The 25,615-nt window shown below is 41.4% G+C and overlaps 1 protein-coding gene across 4 annotated transcripts in view; it reads left to right on the top strand.

The window, feature by feature from the left end:
- The window catches only part of LOC150086086 (protein Hook homolog 3-like), a 211,839-nt gene extending 201,797 nt beyond the window's left edge, over positions 1 to 10,042 (top strand). For all 4 annotated transcript variants that reach the window (XR_016546954.1, XM_090373695.1, XM_090373697.1 and 1 more), the window contains one exon: positions 9,748 to 10,042. Coding sequence is in view for 2 of the 4 variants with exons in the window: in XM_090373695.1 (XP_090229821.1) it covers positions 9,748 to 9,769 (22 nt within the window). In the remaining 2 variants the exon portion in view is untranslated. The remainder of the gene's footprint in view (positions 1 to 9,747) is intronic.
- The last annotated feature ends 15,573 nt before the right edge of the window (positions 10,043 to 25,615 follow it).

Raw genomic sequence — 25,615 nt, 5'->3', positions numbered from 1 at the left:
CAGAACACGTCGAAAACGTGGTGTAACTTGGTGTAGTTCTGTTTTCTGACGAATCCTGTTTTAGCTTACAAACTGATTCTAGAGTTATTTCATGTGGAGACAACAAGGAATGCAGTACCATCCCTCCAACATCAGAGAAAGGGTGGAGGCGATGTTCTCGCGTGGGGTGGAATAATGATCAACGGCGCACCCTTTTTCATGTTTTTGATAGTGATACCGTAACTACATAAAGATATCGAGAACAGATCCTCGAACCCTATGTGTGACTTTTTAGGGGTGCGGTTGGCCCAAATTTTCTTTTCATACACGCCAACGCCACTGTCCATAGAGTGAAAGTGGTGAAGGAATATCTTGAAAATGAAGATATCCAACAACTGCCGCGGCAAACACGATCACTCGACTTAAACCCGAACGAATATGTGTGGAACGCCCTTGGGCGTCGTATTGTATGCCTCAGCCAACTCCTCGGTCATTTGGTGAGCTGAGGTCTGCGCTGGTGGATGAATGAGATTTTTTGCCACAGAATCTTATAGACACCCTTATATCGAACATGGTTCACCGCTGTCAGTCCTGCTTAGCCATTGGAGGGGCTCATAAGCCGTACTGGTGTCATGTGACCATATTTTCGAGCACCTTGTATCGACTTCTGTAATGTGAACTTTTTGGTAATTCGTATACGTCCCTCATAAATATTCCTTTTTCCTGTCCGAAGTTTCTCGCTGTCTTCTCATGCCATTGTTATTTTATGGTACACCACCATACCGAATCTTGTCCTGCTTCATTGCAAGCTGCCCGAGTTACACAACGTTTTCTACGTGTTCTGTTAATTTTTTAGAGCAGTGTATATACTGTATATTTATATATTGGTCATTAAAAGTTAGTCAAACGCATGAAGTACGAAGTATTTTAGTTTGTACGGTAAGTTAGGCAAACTGAATCGAATCTCTGTAAAATTATGTAAGTTGAAAAACATTTTTTTATGCTGATGTACATTGGTGTTCAAAGTAAGTGCATCACCTCTTAAAATTGTAATTGTCGTCCGAATAACGTATGGCAATATTTTTTACAGATTGCATCAGATAAGATTGACACGCATAGGTGATGACGTAATGTTGCATCAGCTGTTACTTTCAGTTATATAAGCACGCTCTGCAAGAGTTGCAGTCATTCCTTGCTTGTATCAGGATGACGAGTTATGTGCAGTTGACGCCACGAAGAAAGAGTGCTATTGTTGCTTTACATGAGGAAGGGTGTTCTTCCCGTCATATTGCTTATAGAGTGTCTTGTAATCAGTCGACAGTGAGCAGATTTCTTTCCAAACTCAAGAATACTGGTTCTGCTGATAGGAAAAAAAAAAAAAGAAACTGGAGGTAAATGAGTCTCTACGCCAAAATAGGACCGCGTTTTGAAGCGCGTATGCCTTAAAAACCGTAAAGCTTCTTCGTCTGAGCTGAAAAGAGAATGGAAGAACATACAGGAGTGGTAGCAGGTGCAGTAAGAGACAAAAGACGTTTCTCCAAAATTGGACTTGTAGCCCGTCGTCATAAGAAGAAGCCCCTTCTCACACAAAAAATGAAAAGGGCCCGATTAATTTGGTATAAGGAGCATGGACACCCGAGCAGTGGAAGTCAGTTATTTTCTCGGATGAGAAGAAATTCAACCTGCATGGCTCTGGTGGGAGACAAACGATTCACCGTAGACGTGGTGAAGAATACTATCCAGACTGTATGGTGTCTACAGTGAAATTCCCTACCAGCCAAATGATATGGGGGGTGCATTTCGTATCGCAGAGTAGGTCACCTGTAGTTTATAAAAGATTCCGTAAATGCCAATGGATAAAGGAAATTGCTGCCAACCATTAGAGACCATTTCAACCTGCCAAGTAACTGCACCTTTCAGGACGAATCTGCTCCTTGTCATCGGGCGAAAAGTGTAAATAGGCACTTCTGTAGTTACTTTAGCTTCATTTCTGCATTAGAAGTTCGCCAGTAATGTGTTTACATTTGTTACAGGTGAAAAAATGGTTGGAAGAACGGTCCATTACAACTCTTAGCTGGCCAGGAAACAGCCCGGACCTGAATCCTACAGAGAACTGTTGGCATCGTGTGGAACGTGCAGTTGCCAGAAAGAAAGCAAAGACCCTTCGTGAACTTCAGGAAGCCATAATTCGTTTTTGGAACCACGAACTCTCAGTTGATTATCTTCAGAAATTGATCTTGTCAATGCCTCGACGGTATGCTGCTGTGATCAGGGCCAGAGGCGGTTCAACTGTATAAATTTTGGTGTGCACCTGGTGACCTTTTCATTTTGTTTTCCATTTAAAATGATACACTGAAGCAAATTGAAGGCTTCTGATAACATTTCAGCCATAATTGTCGTGTTTACCAAAACTGTTGTATAATGGTTTGCAAATGGTTATTTTGGAATATTTTGAGAGCACCTGCCAAATATTACTTAGCTTTGCCTTAACCATTAATAAATATGTTTTGTTTATATTTCTGTTTGTGACGCTAGTCATTAATGTAACATACCATCGTGAAAAAGGATTAGAAATGTGAAATTCCTTGGTGATGCACTTTCTTTGAACACTAGTGTAGTTTTGCAGAGATATGATATTTGATTACATCCGTGTAATGATGAATGTGCACTATATTGCCAAAAGTAACCGATACGGTATTTGACATCTTGGTAGGTGTCACTGAAAGGTGGAAACCTTTGGCCTTTCACACTGCATCCTCATCGGTCGACTCCGAAATTTGTAGATGGTATTTCGGTCCACCTCTCTTTCAATACAGCAGTCAATCCAGCTATTGATTGCGGGATTGTTGATCTGGCTTGCAGCTGACTTTTAATACGGAAGGTTTCTAAAGTCTGGGCTCTGGGTTGGCTAGTGAAGCTTTTCCACGCCTATGTCTTCGGACCATGCATTGTCATGCAATGTCTCCTGCACAGCCGCTTTTATTAGACTGTCAGCAGCAATAAGGGCCCACCCCTTACTGTTGCTGACAAAATCTAAGAAAAACGGAATTGTTTAAAATACCAATATACCGCATGAAATTCTTTGTTTCAGCAACGGCAAACAATGTCCAACCCCAGATGGTGTCAGTACTTCCGCTAAATTTGAAAGTTGGGAAAACACAGTCTTGTATATCATGTTGTCCGGGAATCCGTCAGACTCAAACACGAATATCGGATAGGAAAACCATTCTTAATTCCATAACGCAGCTTTGCAGTGATCCAAGAGTAGTCGCAGCACGAAGAGCATGTATCGATGCTAGGGGGATGATTGTGTCCGGCTGTCTGTATGATATGCTCCGTAAACTTTTCTTGTTTTGTGTGTTTTTTATTTAAAGTATTAAGTTCCTATTAGTGCCACCACATAAGGATAGGCCCTTGGACTGCCAGGTGCAAGTACTGTATTATTTGAACGGACAACAGATAAGTATTAAATGAATTTCTGCATGTTCATTCCGCTACTCCATACAAGCGCTTTCAGCCATTATCTTGTAGTTCAACTTATACATGTGTCCAACAGACACTTGACCTTGACCAGGCATTAGAGTTTTGCCTAGCCGCTCTGTTCTTCCCTCCCTACTTAGTCCCCTGCTCCCTGTGGATTTCACTGCAGGGCAACTAAGGCGACCGGCTGGTCACAGTGCCTATTGCTTGCTAAACCACAATTGTGGTGATATTAAATTATCTAGTAAAACTACAGTAACTGAATTCAATATGACAAATACTACCTCCTGTCAAAATTCTAACGTCTGCACCATCTGTGGGACCAGCTCTGACCCCATTGTCCAATGTATTGAGTGCAAACAATTAATATGCAATGACTGTACACATTCTGACCTGAAAAAATTAAATAAAAGTCGGCGGAAATCATTCTGTTGTGATAGATGTCGACTCAGAAATTCTCAGAAAAGCCCTATAACTGTTGCAACGCCAAACAGCACGGAACCTGAGTCACTTTCCTCCTCTTCGGCTAACAAAGTTGAAATGCCGTACTCTAGTACATTTGAGACAAATATCATGCCAATAACTAGAAATACCGACTCTGAATCGTACATGGATGAAGCCTCTAATCCTTCTTTGTTGTCGCATCAAATCTCAGATGCATCAACTCAAACATCTGTGCTGTCAGAAGATCTCAGCGCTAACTCCTTCCCTACGGAAACTCTGAATCCAACCTTTGGTATTCTGCAATCAACTGAATTCCAGGAACTACTCTTTAACACTATGCAGAAAATCCTCATTCAAACTCATCTAATCAGTGCACCTCATACTGCAAACTCTGAAATTCTCCTGGATTCTAATACACTCAATGAAGGAAACAGCGAGCTATACACGGAGATTTGTGGTATAAAAACAATATTAGCTAATCAACAGGCTGAAATTTCTGACATTAACGCCCAAATTAAAAATCTCACATCAGTTATGTCTTGCCACTTAAGGGAAGCTAGGAAGAATTCTGAACCTACTCTCGACACCAATGGGCTCAAAGTGAATACGAATTCTTCATTAACTGACGATGCCCTCAGTACTGAGACCAGATCTTCACCTTCCACCGGCCTCAATAGTTCTACTGCTGAAAATATTAACTTGCCCAAGCCTGCTAACATTCATGATTCAAGTCATTCAACTGAGCAATTTATTGCCAAACAGACTCTGTTAGATGATTCTTCTGATGTAAATAGAACCACTCCTCCCACCTACTCTCCTCTGCGGAACAGTTCTGTCTGTACTTCTATTTCACAAGCTCAGAGTCACCAAGCGGAATCCTCTTCAACATCAGTTAAGGCAACATATGCAAAAATAACTGCTGCCACATCTAATGAGGTCTGCAAACCTGTCTGTAGATCTGCCGCCACAGTGAGTAAACCTGTTTCTAATTGCCAGTCTCAAATATCGCACCAAAGATCAAAACAGAACAAACCGTCAGAAAATATTAAAGCATCTATATCTCAAGGTACTTTCTCCAAGCTTCCAGCCATAACTCATCAAACACAGAATGTAACTACTGCAGAAAAATCTCAGTTACTCAAACACAAGTATAATATCACAATTATTCCCACAAAAGACCGAATTTTTCTTTCTAGACTTGGACCCTCCACTAAATCTGAAGATCTTATCAACCTAATTAAAGAAGAATATGGTTTCGGAGTAGATGTCCGTTCTCTGAAGACACGATGTCCCGCCTACTCATCTTTTATAATAACATGCCTTCCATCACAAACAGAAAAAGTGTTGAATCTAAGATCCCTTTTATCAGGGGCTCTAGTAAAACGCTTCACGGACAGACCATCAAGGGAGTCCAAAATCTCCTCTCCACCGGCATAGCAATCAGATACCCTGCTATTTACACATACTACGTTCTCCCCTCGTCATAGAATCCCCAGATCCCAACTGTTCAGTGTTTACCTTCAGAATTGCAGGAGTATAATTAGCAACCTAAACCACTTCAGAGCAATCCAAGGCTCACATATTTACGACATTTACCTGCTCACTGAAACCTGGCTCTCCATAAATATTGATGATCAGGAGATTATAGATGGACAATATACAATCCATAGAAAGGACAGAGGATCTCGTGGAGGCGGAGTAGCTATTATACATTCTAACCATATACTCTGTGAAACTGCATCAAATTTCACAAATATTGAATCAGTATACTGCCTTCTTCATCTTGGCAAGTTAAAGGTTTTAATAGTATTGCTTTATTTTCCACCTCCCTTAACTAATATAGACCTCCAGTACTTAGAAAGCTCGCTGGAATCAATCTTCCCACTAATTCAATCTGCCGACATAGCAATGGTTTTGGGTGACTTTAACTGTCAAATGGCCAATTTAGAATCTTCTTCTCCATCACTGCAGACTAGGGCTCTCTTTAATATGCTTCACAGCTATGGTCTGGAACAAATTTGCAACTTTCCAACCAGAGAAAATGCCTACCTCGACCTAATATTTTCCTCTACTCATATAGATGTTCACACCGACAACCCCATATTTCACTCGGATCATTCACCAATTACTTTTGACATCACAGTGACTTCTCATAACTTCAAATGCAGCTCCCGTACTCCTCGATTCAATTTCAGAAAGGCTGACTGGCCTCTGCTCAACCTAGCTCTAAGAAACGTAGACAAGCAGCTCGCTGACGCTATGGATGACATCGATGTGCTCACCAACAACCTGATTAACTGTGTCCATTCAGTTATATCTGACATTGTTCCTCAATCCCATCTTACCGCACGCTCTACCTACCCGCACTGGTATAATAGTGAACTAATACGTAAAATTAAATCCAAAGAATTCTACAGAAACAAATATAAGCAAACAGGTGACAGTCAATACTATGAAATATTCAGCCAACTCCGCAAAGAAGTGAAAACTCTCATATTAAACTCCTACAACATGTATACAGAGTCAGTTCAGGATAGTCTGCTTACTCACAGAGATATCAAACCATTCTGGAATTTCATGAAGCATAAGAACATAACCAGTAGAAAGTTACAACTCCGAAACGCAGATGGAATTCTCTTATCTGACGAATTCAGTATTGCTCAAGAGTTTGCCAAACACTTTTCTAGAATTCAAACAAATGATACATTGAGACCTGCCTCATTTCCTGACTTCACACCTGTTAAAGATGATATCCTCATTAATCTCTTTATCACTGATGAAGATTTAAACTCGGCATTAAAAAGCATGAAAAATGACTATACTAGAGGCCCAGATGACATTCCAGGCCTATTTTGGAAAAGGACTGTCACTACATTGAAACCCCTCATACTGCGGATCTTCAACCTGTCTCTCAGGCTGGGGAAGTATCCTAATCACTTTAAGCAGGTCAATATAGTTCCTATTTTCAAAAAAGGTGATAAAAATGACGTATGCGATTACAGACCCATAACCTTGCAAAACAGCCTGGCTAAACTCTTCGACACAGCAGTGCACAAACATCTCTTCGAATTCTTCAAGCCTTTTATCGATCAGAATCAACATGGTTTCTGCAGTGGCAAGTCAGTAGTCACAAATTTACTTCCTTTCTGGCAATACACCTCTGAAGCTCTTGATAACCACCTACAAGTTGATGCAGTCTACACAGACATATCTAAGGCATTTGATAAAGTCCCGCACGAACAACTTCTGGAAAAACTTAAGCTGTATGGCATCCGTGACCCTTTGCTCTCATGGCTACGCAGCTATATTACGCATCGTTCCTTGAGCGTTATCATCGATCAAGTGAACTCAGACTGTTTTATACCACTAAGCGGAGTACCACAAGGCTCTCCCTTAGGTCCTCTTCTCTTCATTGTTTTCGTAAATGATCTTCCTTCTTTCATCTACACCTCCAATGTTCAAGTTGCTCTCTATGCAGATGATCTTAAGATCTACTCAGCAGTGAAGGAGACTACCGATTCTCAACAACTTCAATGTGCTCTCAATAAATTCTCTCTGTGGCTATCTCTGAATGGCTTGTCTGCTAACCCCTCGAAGTGCAAAGTTATCTCTTTCTCATCTTGCAGATCTCCACAACTAATGAATACGGAGTATAGTATTAACTCTGTGATCATCGAAAGGTGTGACCAAGTTAACGACTTAGGGATTCTCTTTTCCAGCAGTGCTAAATTCGATGCCCATGTCCTTAAAATCACCAGCAAAGCATTCAAAACACTGGGATTCATCAAACGGAACACATACAAGTTCAAAAACTACAGATATGCGGTTATCCTTTATAAAACTATTGTACTGCCAATCCTTGAATTCAGTTCACCCATCTGGAATCCTCACACAAAGACTTTAACTAACAAAATTGAAGCAGTCCAAAAAAACTTTATCCGTTACCTTACGTACCGCAATCCTCTATTCTATCACTCAGTGTATTATGAATCGCTGTGTGATTACTTTCATCTAAGGCCTCTGTGCACTAGAAGAGTTACTGCTGACATCGCCCTCCTAGCCAAAGTAATCACTGGAATTTATGAAGCATCTGATATCCTGAGTAAAATAAACTTCAATGCTCCCTGTAGACAAGTCAGGAACCTTACACCGTTTCGCCTTGACTCTGCCAACACGGACTTAATGAAGTTCAGTCCACTGAACAGAATCAGCAAATCAGCAAATGACTCTCGCATTGACTTCTTTGACAACTCCCAATCACTGATGAACTCCATCCACAAGTTTGCCTCTTCACTTAAACTGCAAAGTGACTAGCTCACATCTAATTATTGTAGCTTATTATTTGTTATATTATTTTTCTATTCTCTAACGGATTAATTATTACTTGTTTTACCGGTAACTTAACTTAATACAATCCTCTTTTGTACATATGCTTTGTTGTTTGAATTTGTATCAATGTTTATCGTCCTGTAGGATTTCACATTATTGTTATTATGTTTATTGATCTGATCTCAGATACACTGTTAATAGTTACCTGTTGTGTATCTTTTTATTAATAAAATAAAAAAAAATAAAATAAAAATAACTACGATAGTTGTGCACCAGGCAAGTCGACGCTTTGCATTGCTTATTATGATGTTTGGTTTGTGTGCTGCAGCCCTTCAGTAAAATCCGATACAGTGCAGCTCCCTATGTATTGATCTTACTCATGTCAGTTCCTATTGCCTTCCTCAACTTCTGGTTAACAGTATCCGATGAATTCTGGCGGGTTCTGCTTACCACTCTTCTGAGTGCTCTTTCAGTCCCTTTCTGTCAGCCCTCTTGGGTAGCACAGTTTGTATAATCACTGTCCTCTCCACACTGTGTGGAAAAGGCCTGAGTTCGAATCCTGTCAGTGACGTGAGGAATTTTTATGGGTCTTTTTCACAACGTGGTTGAGTTAGTAGATCTCAGCCAAGGGTAGTATGGTTTTATTATTGGGAAACTGGGTTTTTCTTCCCGAAAACAGCAAATCGACCACAGAACACATGCAATTTACAGACATATACGGCCCAATAGGTCCTAAGTTGCTGGTGCACCTAAAACCCTAAAACAGCCAACATCCAATCTTTGTGTTCAGTTTCTGTGATCTATCCGATTGTTTCTCGGTAGCTGTAACAAGACATTTCCATTTATTGATTACATCATCCCCCATTCATCTAGGATGTTGCAGTTTTGCTGAAATGATACAAATAGATTGATTGCTAATGCGGCATCATACTTATCGGAGGCAGTTGCTTTGCTATCTGTTCCTGACATGGATGGCCAGTATGGTCCATTTTTTACAAATCTCAATATGTCTGGATACTTTTGGCAATATAGTTTATATCTTATCGGATGAATATAACGCTCATTGCAATGAGTAGTACCAGAGGAGGTTGCAAAATTGAGACGCATAAAGAAATGCTTGTTTACATCTTTTGATGGATATGCAGAAATTATTAAAATTTCAACATTTGAGGGCCGCATGTGGCCTTGCGCATCAAATATTACGGACGTGATTGACCGTAGAGTTTAATTTCCATCTTTATTCTCAGTTTTTCTTCCTGTTCTTTCAGAAAATAATTGGTAAATAATATAGCTCTTCATATCTCTCTCTTGACATCTTAAGGTTACACTAATTGGATCAAAAGTCACTTGAGTCTTGATGAGACAGATTTTATTGTCTTTTTAGGTGATATTGCTTGATGTTCTGCCTTTGAAAAGTATAGATTAATTAATATAAATTCGTTTTATATATATTATACTAAAATGTGACCGAGATCATTTCCAGTTTTTACTAATTGTGTTTTTTATTATTATTAGAATTTGGAATCGTAATCCTTGACAACAGCATTCTTGTCATATAAAACACAAAGCAGAGTTTGAAAATATAGGAGCTTGAAGTGGACAGAATTAAAGTCGATACGCTGTAATATGAGTTGCCAATTTTTCAATGCCAGTTGCGTAGCCTAGCAGTTTGTGATGCTAGAAATATTTTGTTGGACTTTCATCCATACACGGATTTGTAAATATAGGCTGAATATATGTGCTCAAATGTAAGAAAAATGTGATTGTCTTTGGACTTTTCAGAGATTACTGACGCATTGAAAGGAGCAGAATATAATGAATAATAAAGTAGCAGGGGGTAGAAAGCCAAAGTCTCGAATTCAAGTCATCATTGCTCAATGATATATCTTTGTTCATAATGTGCATTGTAGTCAATACTGTGTTAGAGTTAAAATATAAGTTTAATTTATGAGATATACAATATACACATTGTATATATCAAATTTTGTCTGTATTTTTGGAACGGTTTCGATTGCATTAGTGTTATTTATTTATTTATTTTTTTTGTTTGTTTATAACGTCAGTGTACACTTTTCTAGTCAAATGCAGTAAATAGTTTCTATATCTTAGATTTTTCTATCCATCTTAATGCATTTTCTGTGTTATTTTATTTATTAATACATGCATAAACAGAGAAGTGGCACCTGCCACTTCTTGAATGTGAGATACTTCTTAATTTTATCTACTCAATAAAAAAAACGCATATTAGGGCCTAGAATAACCTCATACACTGAGTGATCACTGAATTATGACCACCCCTATGAAAACTGAATGCGACCCGTTGACCACGTGAGGTACGAGAGAGCGCAATTAGTCGACCTACGTTGCATAGATAAGGTGTCAGTGATTCAGTAGGAAGTAAAATTCCGAGGGTGATGGGTAAAAGGAAGGATTTATAGGACTTTGATAAAGGACAGATTGTGGGAGCTGTGTATGGGCTGTACCAGCAGACGGCCCCCTACGGCATCCTCTCCTAACCAAGGTTCGTCGGTGTAAAAGACTCGCCTTGTGCAAAGAGCATGCAAATTGGATGTTAGAAGACTGTAAGGAGTGCTGGTCAGATGAGTCACGTTATTTACTCCACACCGTGGATAGTCGTGTACGGATTTGGCGTCAACAACATGAGGCTCTTCATCCTTCATGCATGGTATCAAAAGTGCAGGCCAGTGGCGGCGATTGTATGGTGTGGGGGAAGGTTCGTTGCCAGGAACTTGGACCACTGGTGCATGTGGAACAATGTATCACTGGTATCCTCTGCTCTCAAGCAGAAAATACCAACAATGTAAAGGAGGACGAAAATAGCGAGTCGCTAGATCCGACTCTCCCAGAGGGGACGGTACTGGAAAAGACCCTCGCCCTCAGAACAACGTTAGAGAACCTTCTGAAAGATACCAGCAACAGAATAACTACTGGACTTCGAGGAAAAATAGTGTCCATCTGGACAAAGCTGGAGACAGTCCTACTACAAACCAACCTAGAGTGCGAAACAGCTAAAGCGAAACTGGAGGCCTTCCAATCCGTGGGAGCAGACCAAATGCCACAGCGCGCTCCCTCGTATGCGCAAGCGCTGAGGACCCGACCGACTGCTGACCCAACTGCAACTGCGACTACAGCGATGAAACGCAGGACCCTCCTGCCAACACCACATTTGGTAATACTGCGCCCGACCTCCACAGACGAAAACAGTAGCAGCGAACAGGTCAAAAATCTAGTGGTCACAAAGTTGGCAGACGACTTCAGAGATACCAAAATAAAATCGGTAAGGAAGACCCGAAACGTAGGGATTATCATCGAGACTCAAACAAAAGAGGACGCAACAAAAATCCTACAAAATGAGAAGATTCAAACACTCGGACTTGAAGCCCTACACCCTAGACGCAAAGGACCTAGCATCAGAATATATAACCTCGACAATGATCTGACACCAACTGCTCTCCAGGAGGAACTGTATTACAGAAACCTCCAGCACGCACATCCGGAAGAAGAACCCGCCAACTTGATTATTCCCAAGTTCAAGACGAAAGCCAGAACAGGAAATGCTTGCCACTGGGTCGTCGAGTTGTCACCAGCGGCCTGGGTCACGCTTAGCCAGACCGACAGAGTGTTTATAAACTGGGGCAGTCACCGCTTTAGGGAACACGTTGCTGTCCCTAAGTGTTTCAGATGTTGCCGGTTTGGGCATACCACTCATACCTGTGCCCAAACCCAACCCACTTGTGGCCACTGTGCAGAACGTGGCCACGACTTCAACACGTGTCCGAATAAAGACAAGCCGCCGACCTGTGTAAATTGCAAATTCCATAAACTACCAGCAGAGCACTCAGTTAGGGATAACGAATGTCCAGTGTACTGTAAAGCAAAGAGCACTTTCCAAATGAGACTAGATTATGGCCACACGCCCTAAATCCTATAACATCAACAGGGTTAAATTCATACAACTGAACGCACAACGGTCCAAAATAGTAGCGGCGCAGCTCACAAAGAAGGCGAACGAGGCAAATCTCGACATATTCCTCCTCCAGGAGCCATATGCATATCGCAAGGAGGTCAGGGGTTACCCCCTGGCCTATAAGATAGTGCAGGATAACAGAGAAACACCCTGGGCCTGCATATTGATTCGGAATCCAAATATAACGGCAACAAAACTAACCAACTACTGCACATCCTGGGCTGCATGTGCCCATATTATCACGCCCCTGGGTGAATTTTATGCGGTATCGCTATACTGTCACCCAGGTGAAGATATACTACCAGTAACCAGATATCTGAGGAGCCTCCAGACAGACTTCCCAAACAGTAAAATTGTCGTGGGAGCGGATGTGAATTGCAGGTCCCCAGCGTGGTTCAGCGAGACCATGGATAGACGTGGAGTACAGAACGGGCAACAACTTGAAGACTACTTAGCAAATAGTCCGTACACAGTCCTCAACCGGCCAAACAATCTGGCAACGTTCTCTAGTTCGATGGGGGAGGCCACAATCGATGTCTCTCTGGCTACCAGATCCCTCGCTGGCCACCTAACATCGTGGACCGTCCAAGAAAGCTGGACCACGTCGGACCACAGGGCCATCACGTTTGAGCTCCAGCGCTCCCTTAGTCGACACCAAGCAGTGAGGCAGGCACAGCCAAGATATGCCATAGAGAAGGCGGATTGGCCACTCTTCCAAGCCACACTGACCACAGCAGCCCAATCGTTGAACATCATTGGACTCAGCCCGGATCAGCATCAGATGACGGTCGCTGGTCTCATCACTGAAGCTGCCAACACCTCTATCAAAAAGAAAAACCCAACCCCGGGGGCTGTACCCTGGTGGTCTCCAGAGCTACAGAGGCTTAGGCAGGAGGTGCACAGGAGAAGGAAACTCTTCCAGCGGGCAAGGCGCTCCCAGCCGGCAGCGGAAGTGGAGGCACTGAGACAGAACTTCCGAGATGCAAGGAACCTATACACGGCAACCATTCGCCAGCGTAAGATGCGCAGTTGGGAACACCTTGTTTCTACCACTGGGAATGATAACCCCTGGGGTGTGGTATACAGAGTAACCACAAACAAACTCCCCAGGGGTGAGACCATACCAGCGACGAGGACACGGCAGGGTACTTATACCCGGACCTGGCAGGAAACAATTATTAACATCATGGATACCATGTTTCAAGACCATCTTGCCCCCTCTACCCCAGAGCAGATAACCCTCTGTGCAGACAATGAAACCTACTACGACTGCAACAGAAGAACCTTTCACCAAACTTGAACTGGAAACTGCTGCCATGAGGATTAGAAACAAGAAGTCTCCTGGTTCTGATCTTTTGGAGCCAGAGATTGTCAAGAAAGCCGTCGAAACCATTCCAGAGGTGCTTCTTAATCTATACAACCACTGCCTCAAAGAAGGCCTGTTCCCCCAGGCCTGGAAAACTGCAAACTTGTGCCTCATTCCCAAAAGTCCCAACAAACAACTGGACCTTCCGGGGTCATACAGACCCATAGCACTGTTATCAGTCCTGAGCAAGCTCTTTGAGCACTTATTAAGAAACAGAATAGGGATCCACTACACTGCAGCCGGCTTGCAGTCACCCCGACAATATGGATTTAGGAAGGGATGCTCAACCTTGGATGTCCTGGAAAATATTACAAATGCTGCAACTACCTCAGATCAGAAATACTTTCTGGTCATAGCAATAGACTTTGCTGGGGCGTTTGACACTTTATGGTGGCCAAGCGTCCTGGCCCGACTCCGGAAAGCCAACCTACCATCAAATCTGTATCAAGTCATCAAATCCTACCTGTCGAATAGGTTCGTGACAGTCAGAGCACCATATTGTTCAGTAACAAGAGAAGTATTCAGAGGATGCCCACAGGGCTCAATCCTGGGCCCACTCCTATGGAACTTGGTTCTAGATGGCTTTTTGAACCTGGAACTCGGCGACGTCGTTCCCCTAGCCTATGCGGATGATGTGGTTCTGATGCTGCCTGGGGGATCTAGGGCGCAACTGGAGAACACCGCCAACAGAGCAATAGAAACTCTAGAGGACTGGGCTAACAACAATAACTTGAAGATCTCATCCTCGAAGACAAGATCTATATTATTAAAAGGAGCCCTAGACACCAGACGACCCCCTCAAATCAAGATACAAGGTAACACAATCAAGCTTACCACCGAATTAAAGCACCTTGGAGTCGTACTAGACAAAAACCTGAGCTTTACACCACATATAGTGCACTTACGGAAGAAAATTAGAGGATACTCCGCACTTTTTGCGCGAATCACACGCAAGGAATGGGGTTTGAGGCGGAAAACCCTCAGCCTCTACTATAAAGCTATTTTCCTGCCAGCGATTACATATGCTTCTGGAATATGGTATCGCAAGGCTACCACTGCAGTGAACCGGAAAAAATTGGAGACTACACAGCGACACATACTCTTAACCATCTCGAGAGCATGTAACACTGTAAGTACCCACGCACTCCAGGCTCTAACGGGATCCCTCCCTCTGGACCTGGAGATTGTTAAGCATGGGCTACTCTATCAACTGACCAAAGGCAGAACGGCAACATGCCTCGACTACACCATAGATCTGTCAAATGATCCCAAAGTAGAAAGGAGCCGTCTCTCCGCTTACCTCCAACAAACTTGGCAGGCCCGCTGGGAGACCTCCAGCAAAGGTGCAATAACTAGAAAATTTCTACCCAACATACGGCTGGTATACCCGAATTATCCACCGTGGCTCTCACCAGGACTCTACACCACCTACCTGCTGACGGGACACGGGGCCATTAGAGACAAACTACAAGGATTTGGACTGAGTGATACACCGTTCTGCCTCTGTGGTGAACGTGAAACGTGGGAGCACCTAATGTACAGTTGCCCACTATATGAGGACCTCTATTGCAGGTTCATTACTAGAACACAGCTTAACCTCCGTAATCAAGAAGACCTCGCCATAACTGAAGTTGACACATACAAGGCATTCGCGCAGCTGGCCCAGGACCTCTTCACAAGGAGAAGGACGCTCCCACAGCCTCAACCACTGCAGTAAACAACCATGCCGAGCAGGCCAGCAGAATGTCTACACAACCACGGAAACCTTCCCAGATACTACCATGCAAGGGCTCAGAGAAATGATTGCAGCACATTGCTGCCACCTAGCCATATGGCGATCTGGGCTGGCAACCTTGACCAGCCTGCTTTCACTCCTATTCCTTGGCAGGGGGGGGGGGAGATGGCTCGCTGTCTTCTCCTCCTCCTGCCATCCCCCTTTCCCTCTGGTGGGGCATGGGCATGCCCCACTGACTGCAGGGGCCATCTACCCTATCGGCCCCTTACTTCTCTTTCTTCCCCCCAGCCTTCAGTCTCCCTACCCTTCTCTTTGACTATTCACCGCGAAAGCCCCACGCATCCAAATTTAAATTAGCACCAAAATTATTGCCCGCCCCATTAGGCCTCTAGAACTTGTCATTTTAGCGTACAATCCCATGGTAATTTCGGGGAACAAACCCCACATACCAACTTAATAGCGATTTTGCAATTATACCACCGCGATTATCTATCTTTTTTTTTTTTTTTTTTTTTTTTTTTCTATAGGACCCAGCCGCTGAAATCCCAGGAAATTAGGCGGCGGGACCTGCCAGAGTATAATAAATTTCAAGGTACACCTGGCCAGCCTCCTCGTTGGCATAGTACGGACAACGTCGGGTCTCATCAGGGGCTCGACGGCCAATAGGCCAGAAGAACAATGGGCACAACATACTACACAACACATGATCCACACACTTTTAAATCTCTGGTCTTGACAGAGTACTGTCCCTCGATACAGCGAACACTCGCGGAGATGGGAGAAATTCCTGGTGCCGTTTGACCCTCAACATACTTTGTACTTTGTTGTCAACTGCTTGCTGACTTGTATACCCTGCTATGTTACACTTTTTCCCGAATGGCGATGGCGTCTTCCAAGATGAAAATGCGCCGAGCCATCGGGCACTTGATGTGCAGGAATGGCTTGAGGAGCTGTTCTGACTTCCAGCATATCGATTGGCCTCCGAACTCCCCTGATATCAATCCCATAGAGCACTTGTGGAACACTATGGAAAGGCATATCAGGCGTCTGGTTACACCAATCACCTCCACCTGCATTTCTAGCCGCATTACACACAGCTTGGTTGGCCATACCTCCCGAACGCTTCCGACATCTCGTTGAATCAATGCCACGTCGGATAGCTGCTGCACTGAGGGCAAAAGGAGGACCAACGAAGTATTAGATAGGTGGTCATAATTCAGTGATCACTCAATGTATATCCATGTGTAAATTGTACATAAATTGCGTGTGTTCTCTAGTCGGTTTGCTTGTTTTTTTTTTTTTTTTTCCTCATAAGTCACTTAATCAATTGGTTAATAATAACTTGGTATTTTGTAACATATATTCGACACTCACCGGCCAAGAAATTAGAAACTGGTTTGCAGCTGGCATTAACAGATAATTAAACGTACGGTATGAAAAAAATGTAAGATTTCACATGATATGATCACAAGTTCCTTGGTATCAGATTTTACACTTTCCTGGCAATTCTTAATCGATCCAGTCGTGGGGAAAACAGGTGATCTTTCTGATTTGTGAAAAGGTTTTGGAGCACTTTTAGCTGGAGGTACAAATGAGAAAACAGAGTAAATCATTGGTATGTTGATAGTAACCATCTCAAAAGTATACAATGAATGGAAGACGAAAGGAAAATGCAGCTCTAAAAGGAAGTAATGTGGAAGAAAGTCGGTAATACAAGAATAAGACCGCAGAAATTTAATGCGAATCGTGCATCAGAATAGATGGTCCAGTGGGTAGCAAATGACTGAAGAATGACTGAAGAATGCAAATGACTGAATTTAAGCAAAGAAAGATCAATTTTCAACCGAACTATGGGTAGGGAATTGAAGAATCTGGGATTTGGTTGTATGCCATCTACAAAAGCCAGTTCTTTGTTTAAAAAATCGAAAGATTCGACTGGTGTGGTGCCGGCAACGCCAAGACGACTGTGGAACAGTGGAAAAAGATCATGTGGTCAGACGAGTTTCTGTTAACACTTTTTGGCACCAATGGTAGGGTGAAAGTGTGGCTTGAACCTCATAAAGCCACACACCAGACTGTCTCATGTCCACCACTGAATTGGATGAAGGTAATATCTTGGTAAGTACTGGGTCATTTCATATTGTTACAAGGTCTTGTTAACTCCTGTGAATATCTGTTGTATTGGACCAAATTCACTCAGCAGTGCTTCATTTTTAATCGGATTGCGACGAATTGTTTCAGAACAACGCGGCTGTTCACCGTGCAAAAATTGTATGTGAACGGCTCGAGGAATATTACCATAATGTCCGACATCTATTCTCACCACCTAATTCTCTATATCTGAATCCAATTAAGAATGCCTGGGATATGCTGAAAAGAATAGTTCTGCTTCGTAGTTCTCTACCGACCACAATACAGCAGCTGACAAATATCCTGATGGAGGAACGGCCAAATCTGAATCTAAACTCCCTCGATCGTCCAGTGAAATCCATACAATGACGTGTACAGACTATAATTTGGGCAAAAGGTGGCCCAATGACACGCGGTAATCACTGAATTATGGCCACCCCATCCATAATGGACTATGCCGCACAGCTCGAAGTATAAAAAGCCGAACAGCTTTGTAAGCTACAGCAGTGGTAATTGGATCTGGTTGTGTAAGTTAAAATGTTAAAATAGGGGTTATGGAATGTAGTAAAGATATCACGGAGTTTCAAAAGGGGGGGGGGCATGATTGTGGGAGCTCATGCGTCGGGAACTTCCATATCAGAAACAGCAAATCTTGTCGGTTGTCCATGGCTCACTGTTGTTAAAAAGAATGGTATCGAACGGATGAAACCACCTCACGTCGACAGAACTGTAAAGAGTACGCACGCTAGATATTCGTGGTGAGCAAAGGGTGATGAAGGGTGTTGTATACGGGATCAATGGCAGGTGACTGTGAGACAGTTGACATCGCAATATAATATGGGAATGCAAGAACAATGTTCAAATGTTGATGCGCCGTGCATTCAGACGAATGTGGCTACACAGCAGACAACACAAGATACATCCTCCCCTTTGTATGCTGTGGCGTGAACAACATGCTAGTTGTACACTGGAGGGCTGGAAACGAGTCTGCTAGTCGGATTAGTCCAAATACCTGGTGCAACACGCCCACGGATGCCTTCGTGTGTGGCGCATGGACCCATCGTGCACTGTGCCCACTATTCAGGCAGGTGGCAGGTGTTTGCTTAATATGGGGCATGTTTTTCTGGCAATAACCAGAACCCCCTGGTGCGTATGGATCAACCTTTCACTAGTGAGGTCTGCCGGTAGCTCTTAAGAGACCATATGCGCTCTGTCATGTTGCATTTTTTCGCCGGAGAGAAACGAAATCTTCCAAGGCGTTAATGCGCCGTGTCACTGGGCCCGCACTGTGCACGAGTGTTTCGAGGAACACAGTAAAGATATCCATCTTGACTGGCCTCCATATTCGCCTGACCAATCCAATTGAACACCTGTGTTTTGGAACGGGAAGTGAGGAGTATGGACACACAACCATTATCTATTCCGACTCTATGGAAAGCCTTGCAGGCAGCATGGCTGCAGGTCTCTACTGACGTCTTCAGACATCTAGTGGAGTCAATGCCTAGGCGAATAGCCCCTGTTATCTGTGTGAACGGTGGCCCAACAAGGTGTTAGGTAGGTACTCATAGTTCAGTAATTACTGAGTGTAGATATTGGATAAAGGTTTCTATTTTGGCCAGTCATTGTATCTTGTTATGTTAATTAAAGGTCAGCAGAATAAATTTATCTTGCTAAGAATTCTTGTGATCTCCACAAAATAAAAGTATTTCTTGTTTTTAATTTTGTTTCTCGGTATATATATAAGATGTGAGGTTGAAATTTTCACCGCTTGGTGGAGCATAAATCTAAACGCATTTTTCAGTGTCTTCATTTTACTGTGTTGTGTTTAGAGTTGGTGAATAGTTTGTATTTCCTTGAATTTCTTTCTTGGTATTTTTGTAAAGGTACGTTTATTTCTTTTAAGATTTTTTTTGCATTATAGTATTTGAGAATTGTTTAAAATTTCAGCTTTTCGATATTTATTGTGTGAATTGTGTTTATAAATTAGATTAATTTTCAATTTGAGAACTTGGTAAGATTTGCAGATGTACTTCGTATGGGCAATACGAATATTTTGGCAGGTTGGAGTTATTATAGAAAATTGACTCGAGTCACTTCGAAATAAGTCATTCAGTTTCATAAGAGTAGTCAGTAAATAATGTTAATATAATATTATAAATGGGAACAGTGAATAATTTTCCATTTTCTGTCCCCTCTCTCCTTACCCACCCCTTGCTTATTCCACGTATTGATTGCACATTGTATTTCAATATCTTTTTTACATTCTTAACCAAATAATCATATTACTAATATAATACAGGAAACCAATATTTTGTATTAATATTTAATGATAAATAATAAATTACACATGAAAATATCATTTAAAAACAATGCAAAATCTAATTTTGGGCTAATTCGAAAAGCATGGGGGATGATTTGTCGAAATTTGCTTTATGGTGCTAACCCATGGATCATTGAGAGAGCAATGAAGCTGGTCTAGCTGCACTCACTGGTTCGCAGTGATTGGACGATCTATTCCTATGAGTAACTTTGTTCCCGATTTTCCAGAAACCAGTGCCAGAGGGGAATCTCTAAACCATCTCCTCCCTTTGGCGTTGGTTTAAAATCGGGAAATAGATTGTCCAATCACTGCGAACCAGTGGGCACAGCTAGGCTAACTCTTCTCTCCTTGTCGCTTAGATCCATGGGTTGGCACCAAAAAGCAAATTTCAACCAAATGACTTTTCCCCTCTCCCACTTTAGTGGATTTTCGTGTATTGTCAGAAGGGGCTGATATTCAAGTATAGGTCTTCTTCAACATTGCCAATTGCTCAAATTTTCTATTTGAAGATGTGCCAGGGTGTTGCACAGTAGAGCCAAATGGTAGATTATTTTCCAGGTGGTCTCACTTAAACTGGAGAGGACTAGATCTTAGGTATGTAGACGTTTTTCAATATTGTTTTGAATTGGGTTGGGTAGTTTTACCTGAGGGAACTCTTAATTTGCATACGTTAATTTTTAATGTTAGCAAATGTTATAATGTTAAATCAGTAATAATAAAATCGGTTTCATCAACTCCAATGCTGCTTACTGTATTTTCAATTTTTAATGGTCACATTCTGGATGTATCAGTGTCTATAGCAGAAAGCAAATTAGGGCATTGTAGCGGCAAGGTTGGCAGGAAGAAATTCAAGTTCAACATGATCCCAGTCAGAGGAAAAGAAGGCCATAAGAAAGGTGCGTCCGTAAATTTTTGTTAAAAAATCTAAAAGAAAAGAAGCTAGACATTCGTTTGTCCAGTTTGGCTCATTTCTCTTCGCGGATGAAGTGGTAGTCCATTGACCCCTTGGTGAGTCTGTTACCTGCCTCTACCCATTTGCAGCTTGAAAGCCGTAACTGGCTTCCAACCGTTTACGCCAAGGACACCTCAATGTTTTGGGAGGGTAGAATGCTCCCTTTGACCGAATATCTAACTCAGAAATGTCTCAAATTTGATTTCATCTTTTGTGTGGAACTATTCCCTTGCAATAACAAATATTATACTGCCTAGTTCTGGAGGGGGATGAAGCACACAATGGTTATGTTTAAATGGAGGCTTTCTTTCATACGTTGGTGGCACGTCCAAAATTAGTCAGTAAGTTTAAAAAGTGTGATAATTGAGAAAAATCCTTCGTAAATGCCACTCCAGACCAGAAGAGTTGGAAAAAATAATTAAGATTTGTACAAAATAAGATTAGAAGGTTAATCTTTGAATAGTTCCAAATAATAACTCTTGGCGCTCTTTGAAGAGTGTCAAGAGTTATCTGGGAGCTTGGAATTGTAATGGAAAATTAAACGTACCAAACATGATTACAGCGGAGTACAAATTGGTTATTAAGAAGGGGATTGGGAAAATGTGTGTTTGATGCGTGGGGAAAGCTGATCTCAGTTTAAATTGAGATTTATAAAAATGCTTTTTAATTGTGGATTATCCTGACATGTAAAGCCAATGACCATAAGATTTATAAACATTCCTGGTTAGGCTTCAGTACAAGGTTCTTACCCATGGATCTTTGCGACAGCGAGTGATAGGCAGGTCTGACTCCTTCCACTTCACACAGTGATTGGCTGTTAATCACCATTATTTTGAGTTAGAGCGAATGCCGTTTTGCTATCTATTCCTGTGCGAAATTGTTTCCTGATTTAAAACCAGCTGCAAAGAGGTGAAATTTTCTCCATTATCCCCCTTTGCCGCTGGTTTAAAATCGGGAAGCGATTTTCCTTCCAGTAACTGCAAAGTAGTGGGCGGAGTTAGACATGCCTATCACTAATGTTGCAAAGATCCATGGGTAAGAACCTTGTACTGAAGCGTAACCATGTTCCTTAAATCTTTTGCAGATACGATTAGGGATAAGGAATAACCAAATTGAATTAGTGTAAACGAGAAGGAACTAGAAATAGACATTGATGATTCCTCCCCCTCACGCTGGGTGTTTAGTGGAAGAAAATTATCTTAAGGGGATAGTAGTAATTCAAGCGCGGAAATATTGGACTTTCAGGAAGATAGTGAGACCAATGAATGCGTGTAGACACGTGAGTAATTTATTGAAACGAAAGGTTCGGGAAGATGAGGTAGAACAGGAGAATTTAAACGATTTTTGGTAGGGTATCAATAGGGAGTAATGGCAGATTCAGTTATGGAAAAATAGGTAGGAACCCAGCTTTTCTACATTAAGAGAAATACGTGATGAGTGACTTGAATAATCCAGTGGAATATGAAGACGAACCCAAATTGATAGGGTATGAATATAAAACATCGATTTAGCTCAGAGGGAAAGTATTTCATGTAGAAACTATCACAAATAGTAATTACAAATGAACATAGGTTGGTTGGTTGGTGTAGTAGGGTTTTAGAAGCATCAGCGACTAGGGCCATGTTTGCTGGACGAAAAACTCGAGTTTCCGGGAGAAAAATCACGCTACCCCTCCTCCTGTGACTGATTAACTCAGCTGTGTTCCTTACGCCATCGTCGGGACTCTTAACTCAGGAAGGGTGATCCTACCAACTGTGCTAAACACGAGGCATAAATTGAAGTTAACTTTGAAGCTAGCTTGAAAACTAAGTATATAACAAGGACACAAAATCATTATGATTTAAGTTTCGGAAGTATTTAAACGATTTCATGAAGCAAAGTATTAAATGTGGGAAGAAAATGAAGTGTGTAACTGGATAAAGAAAGGCATCGCCTTATGCCTCCATAAAGAAGAGGCCAAACGTCGAAGTGATGAGGGGAAACAGTAGCGAATGTCACATGGGCAACAGTGAAGGAATGCTGAGAGGCGGAAGTCAGCGAGCGTTCTGTCGTATTTCATTTCAGCTGCAGCAACATGGTAAATATGCAGGTCAAGGAAGTATGTTCTTAATACCTAGACATTGTTGAGCTATGAGAGCGGTATGTAGGTTGGAATTGTCCTCCTGAAAAAAAAAAAAGTATTTGGGATGGAGCGTAGAAAGGGCAGAAACACTGGTCTAGAATGGTTTCAACGTCTTTCGGTCAACGTGCCATGAATAATGAGCCAAGGTATAGGCTGCTGTAACTGATGGCTTTCCATACCATGATTCCATATATACTGGCTTGGTATGGCGTTTCCGATGCAGGCTTGACTACCTCTGTCCTGGGCTAAAGACATGGAATAGATATTACTCCGACTTGGCTCTGTTAGCGATAGAACAGTTCACTGATGTGGCTGCAGTAGATTTTTGGGTATATATGTCATTTCAGTAGGTCCTCTGGATGTTTTACCGATGGACGAAGTTCCTTAGACTTGAGAAATCGTTCTGTTTGAAGTGGTTCCATTTTTTTTGCTTGCTAAAGCTTACACATTTTATATAGCACCTTTAAATTCTTACTCCAGAGTTGGTGACAAACACCTCAAGCGGATAAGGTGCCTCCATAAAGAATCAGCTTGACATGCTAATCACTTAAATCCATGTACGTCAGGTTCTCTGGTGGGTGTAGTACAGTTGGTATAATCACCGTCCTCCCCACACCTGGTGGAAAAAAACCTGAGTTCGAATCCCGTCGATGAATAGTATGTTTAGAGTTAAAATTAGTTGCTATAATGAATTATCGATGGTTTCTTTTTAACTTAATTTATAATTTTGTCCCATCTGCCAGATCTGGGACAGGCTGTCGACAGGAAAGAACAAATAAACGTCTTTTCTAGAGCTTCACAGTATCGACAGACATTGAAGACTTTCCAAGTCCTGTTCATTGTATTATCAGATTTTTTGGCATTTATTTGGATTGCAAGGATTTTACAGAAGCTATACTAAGCTAAGAGTTGTCAGAGATTGCGCAAGTAGTCATCTCCAGGAAAATGAAAGTCCTGAGGTTCCATGAATAAAGTCATCTCCATTATTGCCTGATTTGTATGCTACTGGAAGGTAGTTAATCGTCAGGAGAGGCACCATCAAGATTTGTTTATCTCGGACTAGACTTGGCTTTGTATTTAAATATCAGTTCAACAGTCTTACTGATGATCGAAATACCTTAAATTTGAGAAATGGTTTCGTTCTGTTTGAAATGGTTGGCATTTTTTGTTTTCTGAAAGCTGATTGCACTGAATTGGTTAATCCTTGACGTGCAAATTAGGCATGTCTAATTTGTCATGCCGATTCCATACTGTGTAACTGAAATTTTGGATAAATCATCAGTTGTAAGCTGTCAAGAACTTTGAATTCAGATGGAATCTACTTTAACTGATTATTAATTGTGGTTGATTGTTGTGGTTGATTGTGACGTTGTCATCGCCAATTTGTTTAACTGGATAATGGCTCTTTAAGCAGAACAATAGTCTTGAGAGATAGTTGATGGTTCAAACCGAAGCTGTATTCTAATAAATTCTGTTAATGGATTAGCAGTCACACGAACTACAAGTCCTTCAATTTTTCTCTAAGAAAATCTCTTTAAATGAATCTGTTCTTTTAAGGATAAATTATTCGGCGGGGTGCCTCGATACCACTGAGAAGGTAAGTAAAACCTCAAGCCACCTATTGAGTTTACTTTGATTGCGCATTATTTACCAGAAACTCTAAATAACTTCCATAATTGTGATAAATAGTTGATTTAAAACTAACTTTTATAACGAGTTTCTCTGGTTGATGATGCATCACGAACTTGCAACATTAAGACTTAAATTATTTTTCATTGTGAATAATAGGTTGCTGTAGCTGAAATGATCTGACATTATCCTGGTTATTACACAGCTGTTGCAATATTACAGACCATAACAGAAGGGATTTTCACCATTAACTCTTCTACCACCCATCTTTGTTGCTAAGAAACGGTTACGTCATTAGCATCATTGCTCATTTCCGGTAGATAATTTTAAAACTGTTTATTATTTAATCTTTGTTGCTAAGAAACAGAGTATTGTGCATTCTGCAAATTTAAATGATTTTTTTAAAACCTGGTTGCTAAGAAACGAATGCTTAATTAGAACTGTACATTTCCTGAAGATGAATTTAAATGATTTTTTTAAACGTTCTACGTACTTAGCATTAAATAATTCTGCTTGTAACATGAGCAGAAATAATTATAATAAGAGATTATCATTTACATTTGGATTTCAATGTTGGGGGCGCAGTTTACTTTTGTAACTCATTAAGAAATAAGGGAATAGAAAAGCGGTGGGGTGTCTACTTAATTGGCATTAATATAATAAGGCGTGTTAATAAAATTGTGTAGCAAGTAAAGGTTCATTAATACAATGTAAAAGCTCATTAAAATGCCTTATGTTTAGTATTTACATGCTAAATGAATGAGAAAATGTTTCGGGCAATTTAAGACATTAAACTAAGTTCTTTTGGCAATGTTGTTTGAAAGGAACTCGAGAAAACTCATCTTGCTTGAACAGATGAATATTAATCTCCCGAGATTCAACTGAAAATGATGTTCTTTGCCTTAATACCACGCTATCCGTGTCATTATTCAGATTCACCATCCCGTGCTTTTAACTGTCCCTGCGACATGTTTAATTACTTAGCTATTTCTAAATCTTTCATTCGCATTAGTTCATGGGTTATTGGCATTTTCTCTTCGTCTTTCTACAGAAGCTTCAACTCATTACTGGGCTGTTTACTCAGACACGAATCGATGCGGCGAATATTCCCGAAGTATTTTTACTCTAATACTAAATAGAA

This window comes from Mastigoproctus giganteus, chromosome 5, assembly GCF_048544385.1.
Source record: "Mastigoproctus giganteus isolate SK-2022 chromosome 5, ASM4854438v1, whole genome shotgun sequence".
Lineage (NCBI taxonomy): Eukaryota > Metazoa > Arthropoda > Arachnida > Uropygi > Thelyphonidae > Mastigoproctus > Mastigoproctus giganteus.
This window is presented reverse-complemented; position numbering and strand designations above follow the sequence as displayed.